A 6,000-nucleotide genomic window follows, 5' to 3' on the forward strand; every position below is an offset into this window, starting at 1 on the left:
AAACAAAACGACTTCGGTTTAAAATGGATTTTTAAAAAAAAATCCTTTTAGCTTAGCAACTTTTTTTTGCATTCGAATCGACTCAATCCTTTCCAGAGAAAAATGAATCTGATTTTGAGTTGTGCGATATTTTCTGCAATGATGAGACACAAGTTGCGAGTTTAGTTGGTGCCAAGGAAGAATAATGACAAAGTTTTATCCAGGTCTATAAATACACAGTGCATCTACCTGCTGTCACCAGCCTGGTGGCGTGGACGAAAGAAGGGTCCAGGCTGTCCTTCTCGGCCATCAGCTCCGGTAAATACTTCTCATCCTCCATCCTGCAGCAAAGGGCGACTTGGGTCATTTTTGTATTAAGTACAACAATGAATAATTATTTTAAAAAAAAACACCCCCTCCCCTCCCTCACACAAAAAAAATTCAGCCAAAACGTCCAACTCTAGCGGCGAGATGCCGCGGCTCGGCTTTTTTAATTTAAAAAACAAATCTGCAAAATACAAGACAGAAAAACAGTCCCGAAGACACGGCTGTGAGGTGACCGCTGCCCCGTGCCGCTCTATGGTTTTATTTTCTCACTCACTCCTTCTCTTTCTCTCTATTTTGCCCCTTTCCTTCCCCCCTTTCTCCGCTTCAGGCGACAACGCAGATTATAAAGAGAGGAAACGAAATCAAAAATAACCGTCCGCTGCCTCCGTTATAGCCCGCCCCCCCGGCACACTGATTGGTCCCACTCGCGTCACTCACACGCCAGCCTCTGTTGCTATTGGGCATCCCCGAGCCGTCACTCAAACGCGGCTCGGCCTATCGCCGCGCGGCTTTTTCGCACCCTGCGAAAGAGCCGAGCCAGCTTTTGTGGCCGGCAAAGTGCTTCCAAGCGCCGAGCCTCGTCACACGTCGATCATTCGTTACGCCCCGCCTTCTTATCCCGACTTTCTTTCTTGAATGGGTTTAGGGCCCGTCAATCAAGGCTGTAGCACTGCTCATACAGTGCAGTGGCACCATCTATCTCCGCGGGGTAAAATAATTCTAGAACTGTAGATAAATTGTGTTGTTTTATTATGAACGTAGTTTCAAAATATTCATCACATTTTATGCAGTGTAGCTTTTGTATTTGTTGCATTCAGTTATGAAAACCTATTTTATATTTGATCATCGTCGGAGTGTAACAGGAATCTGTTGCAAAGAATTTCATTTCAAAGTGTCTATTGATATTTTATTAGTTTTTGCAAAAGAGGCACAAGAGTGCGAGGTGCCAGTGAATCCGCCTAAAAATTAACCCGAGCCGATGAAATGTAATGGTTTAGGGGTGGATGGACATCATTTGCTGCAGGTTGAACTGGAAGAAGTCATACAGCACTTCAATAAAGTTTCTTTCTGAGGAAGAGGCAATACTGCCTCCCTGTGGTTTAATTATTGTCTACATCTTTCCTAATCAACTGCTGCATTTATTGATATTGTAAGTGATTTTTCAATGATTATCGGCAATATCTCCTAATATTGCGTCAAATACACCTTCGTGCAAGTATAATTCATTGTGGAATTAATTAGACGAAGCATTAAAGTACTACTTTTTTACAAATATTTTAAAATATTGTGAAACTCTAATTCAAGGGATTTTCTCCCTTTCTCTCCTGAAGATGCTAAATGTTGCATCAGCCACACAGTTGCATGCTTATGTTATCTTTTCTACAATGCAAAATAGATATTGAACTACAGGGGCATCACAGACATAGGAACATCAAAGGTAGTTTATTCCATCATTCAATGGCTGCTCTGTGTCCATAGGACACCTTCATCGCATGCTGCTTAGCAAACTATCAATTTCAGAATTGAACTTGATATTTGACCATGCTTCAACAGGATTTTACACAAGGGAGTGTGTGTGCAGAAGTATTTCATCATTTCGTTCTTGAAAGGCCTGGCTCCAGTTTTTAGGCCATGAACCTGTGTCCCCGGAATCGTTAAGTTGCAGAAAGCATTTTCTTTCTAATTATCCCTTAATATCTTGAATACAATTGAAATCACTGTACAACTTTTAAATTCCAGGGAATGCTAACCTAGTTTGCGTATGCCTTTCTTATAATTTAACTCTTGGAGTACAAGTATTATTCTGGTAAATGTATGCCCTCCCAAATGAATATTTCTTCCTTAAAATGTGGTTCCAGAATTGCTCACAATGTGTAATCTAACTTGGATTTTATTTACTGTAACACTGCTTCTACTCACATATGTTCCAGAATCTATAGGCCAACATTCCATTGGCATTCAGTGATCCCAATCTTGCCTCCTCTACATTGGCGAGACCAAGTGCAGTCAAGGTGACCGGTTTACATAATACCTGTGCTCTGCCCACAATAGTCATTCTGAGCTCCCGGTGGCATGCCAGTTCAACTCCCCTTCCCATTCCTACACTGTCTGTCCCTTCTTCACTCCAAGGGTGAGACCAAATGCAAACTCAACGAACAACACCTTGGTGGCCTACAACTCAATGGTATGAAACTGCTGTGTTCCCACCAATCCACCTGCAATCCTCCCATTTTTATTCCCTTTCCCATATCATTATTATGAACCAACAACAAAAGAAACACACCGAGTCATGATTCAGTGTTAAAAACTTCTTTATTAATAGCTACTATGATAATAAGAAAAATAAAAGTAAAAATGTTAGAATGTCAGAAGTAATAATGTTAGATCTTAAACATTAACCCCAAAACTAAACTTGTAGTGTGTGTGTGGCAAATTCCCAAACTCCAAGTCCAGGAATGGTTCTTAAAGTTCAGTTCAGCAAGCCATAAGGTGAAACGTGAGCAAAGGCTTCTTCAACAACCATCGTTGACTGAAGACAAAACATAGATGTAGAGAGAAAATAGAGAGTAGTTACGAAATCCAAATGTTCCACGATGGAAACCAAACGACACCTGTGTTTACTCAGCAGTGACCACTCCACCGCATCTTCCTCACCCCGAAAGACTCACGAATCGTGGCCGTCCACACAAATACCTGTTTCCTTCTGCAGGTTAACGACAAAGTGAACTCCACCGGATTACTCCAAAAATCCATACGTGGATTGTAGTGACAGGCACAGTTATTGTTTCTCATCCATCGATAGAGAAACTAGCAGGCTGGTGTCTCTCTCTCCTCTGACTGACTGCTTCAAAAACATCATTAAGTCCTTTATCTTCTGTTGTCGTAACCACGCCAACACACCAACACACAGACACACCACTATGCTCTATCTTAAAGGGACATTCACCAATAGTAACCCAGTTCGTAACACACCTCCGACCTAAAAAGAACTTTTTCTTCAAACAAAAAATTTAACCGTGCATACAGTTAGTAATGTGTTAATAGTTATCATTCTACACAATTAAAGAATATCAGATTAGTAAAGATGCATGTTTCTCATTTAACATCTGGAAAGTCATGGCTGATTGCCTTCCATGTGACCATGTGACATATCATGTGTTCATACTCCATTTTATCCATTTTCAAACAAAATTAATTCTCTCACCTGTTGACCTTGTTGCAATTGGAACTGGTCCAATTTTGTTTCAAAGTTCTTCGATTCAATGTTGTTTACGAATTTCACTAATTCAACGTGTAGACTGCCATAAGCTTTAACCTTCGAATTTTCAGACACTTTAATGTCAACAGAATTGGCCACAGCTGTTTTTTTCACAAAACAATATGTTCCAATTTGGCAGGCTTTCTGCAGGTTTTTAAATTTCTGAACAGAGTCCAGCAAATTAACCCATTGTTGTCCTGGCAATTTTAAAGTTACTTTTCCTCGATGTCCAGACACAAATTCAAAATCTAAGGTTTCCTGCACCAACTGTTTCACTGCAAACAAATGCAAATGAACACCTTCATCCCAAGCCTCTGGCAATGGGTGTAACACAGTCCACAACCACCTTCGAAAAGGGTTCACCAAAAACAGGAATAGGCTTCAAAGGAACCACAAGGGAACTTGAATTCGGTTTCTCTACCATCTCATCACTTGAGAGAGCTTCTTCTTTCAATTCAGTACTCTCAGAGCCTTTAGTCTGTTCCACTATAAATTCTTTTCTGGACAAAAACAAATCCTTAAATTCAGACTCAATACAAGGATTTTGATCCTCCAGTGAAGACAGAAAAGTCTCAGACAAGTCATTATAATCTGCCTCCTGTTTAGGGCTGTCACAGGGAACAACATCAGGCTGCGCAGGACTATCGGCTTTGGCTAATTCTTTAGCTCTAGCTCGAGTCACTGCACAGGATGGGTAAACATTTGGATCATTCTCAGACTCATCAACCCTTGGTTTGGTCGTTAACCGTACCACAGGGACAAATTCTCCATCTGCATGGTCATTCCCTAATAACAAAGAAACTCCTTCCACTGGTAAATTAGGTCATATCCCTATCTCAACAGGCCCTTCTACGAACTTTGACTTTAAAATCACCTTGTGCAAAGGGACAGACATGGTGTCACCTGTAACACCTCGCACTAAATTTACCTCACCAGTGTCAGTTTCTTCACCAAAATTTAAAACACTGTCCAGCAATAGAGATTGGGAAGCCCCAGTATCTCTAAGGATTTTCACTGGCACCTGCAGTGACCCATCATTCAGTGAAACAAAACATAAGAACGGAATTCCTTCCTCACCTCATCCAACTTTTCAGCCTTTACCTCTGGCAAGGACTGATCTTTAACAACCTCCCCTAAACCTTTTTGATTTTCGGGTTTAACTACTTGAAAACGAGCAATTGGCACGGCCTCCTTTTCTTGCTTTTTCTTCAAAAGGGAACAACTCTCACATGACCAGGTTTCTTACAATAATAACAAGTACGCCCAGCAGGTTTCTCCAGCACTGGCTTCCAATTATCCTCACAACTCTTTTGGAAGGTCTTAGTTTGTCCCCATTTGGATTTATGGGTTAAAGCATAATCATCTGCCAACCTAGCAGTTTCTTGCAAAGTTTCCACTTCCTTTTCATTTAGATATGTTGTTATTTCAGCTGGGACACATCTTTTAAAGTCTTCCACTAACATCAATTCTTTCAATTTATCAAAATCCCCATCTACATTTTTAGCCATGTACCATCGTTCAAAACATATTCTCTTTCTATTGGCAAATTCCATGTACGTTTGATCTGCAGACTCCTTCAAGTCTCTAAATTTTTGCCTGTAACCTTCAGGTACTAATTCATAAGCCTTCAACACAGCTTGTTTTACCTTTGTATAATCAGCTGCATCCTCAACAGACAAAGCAGAATAAGCTTTTTGAGCTTTACCTTTAATTACACTTGGTAACATAAGAGCCCATCCTTCCTTTGGCCAGTTTGAACTCACAGCAACCTTTTCAAAATGTTGGAAATACTGTTCAACATGATCTTCCTCAAAAGGAGGGACTAATCGAACCTCCCTACTGGCTATAAAACCATTACCAGAATCAGATTCAGAACTCCCTCGATTCATTGATAACTCTATCCTTTTTTGTTCCAACTCCATCTTCTTCATTTCCATCTGGGCTTTTATCTTCCTTTGTTCTGCCTCAGCCTTGGACTTCAGCCAAGTTTGTTCCCGTTCAGCCTCTAACTCTAGTTTCCTTTGCTCTAATGCTATCTTTGCTAACTGCTCCTGGGCCTCTGAAAGCTCTGGTATTCTCCCAGGAAACTGTTCTAACTCTTCCACCTCCAACTCCACTGGTTGAGAAGTCACAACAGAAATCACTGGTTTACCCTCAGGAAACTCGGCTACCTCACTCAACTCAAACACTTCCTTCTCCAAATAATAGTCAACTATCATTCTATGAATAACTGCTTTTTTCATAGACTGCTTTACTGCTTTAAGGTTTAGCTTTGTAGCAATTTTTACCAAATCATCCTTTCTCACCACCTCCAATCCCTCCAGGGTTGGTGACTCCAAAAATGCATCAATATCCATTGCTGCTGGTTTCCACACGCAGAAGCCAATTAAAAAGAATTTTATCAGACCGACCACAATCAGTCAACCACTGAGACC

General features: G+C 40.8%; 1 protein-coding gene across 1 annotated transcript in view; it reads right to left on the minus strand.

Moving 5' to 3' along the window:
• Positions 1-674, minus strand: part of LOC127574681 (KH domain-containing, RNA-binding, signal transduction-associated protein 3-like) — a 164,820-nt gene extending 164,146 nt beyond the window's left edge. The window contains exons 1-2 of the mRNA XM_052023937.1: positions 581-674; positions 229-320 (exon numbers count right to left, since the gene is read on the minus strand). Coding sequence (XP_051879897.1) covers positions 229-319 — 91 coding nt within the window. The 5' untranslated portion in view covers position 320; positions 581-674. The remainder of the gene's footprint in view (positions 1-228; positions 321-580) is intronic.
• Positions 675-6,000: the final 5,326 nt, after the last annotated feature.

This window comes from Pristis pectinata, chromosome 9 (genome assembly GCF_009764475.1).
Source record: "Pristis pectinata isolate sPriPec2 chromosome 9, sPriPec2.1.pri, whole genome shotgun sequence".
Taxonomy (NCBI): Eukaryota; Metazoa; Chordata; class Chondrichthyes; order Rhinopristiformes; family Pristidae; genus Pristis; species Pristis pectinata.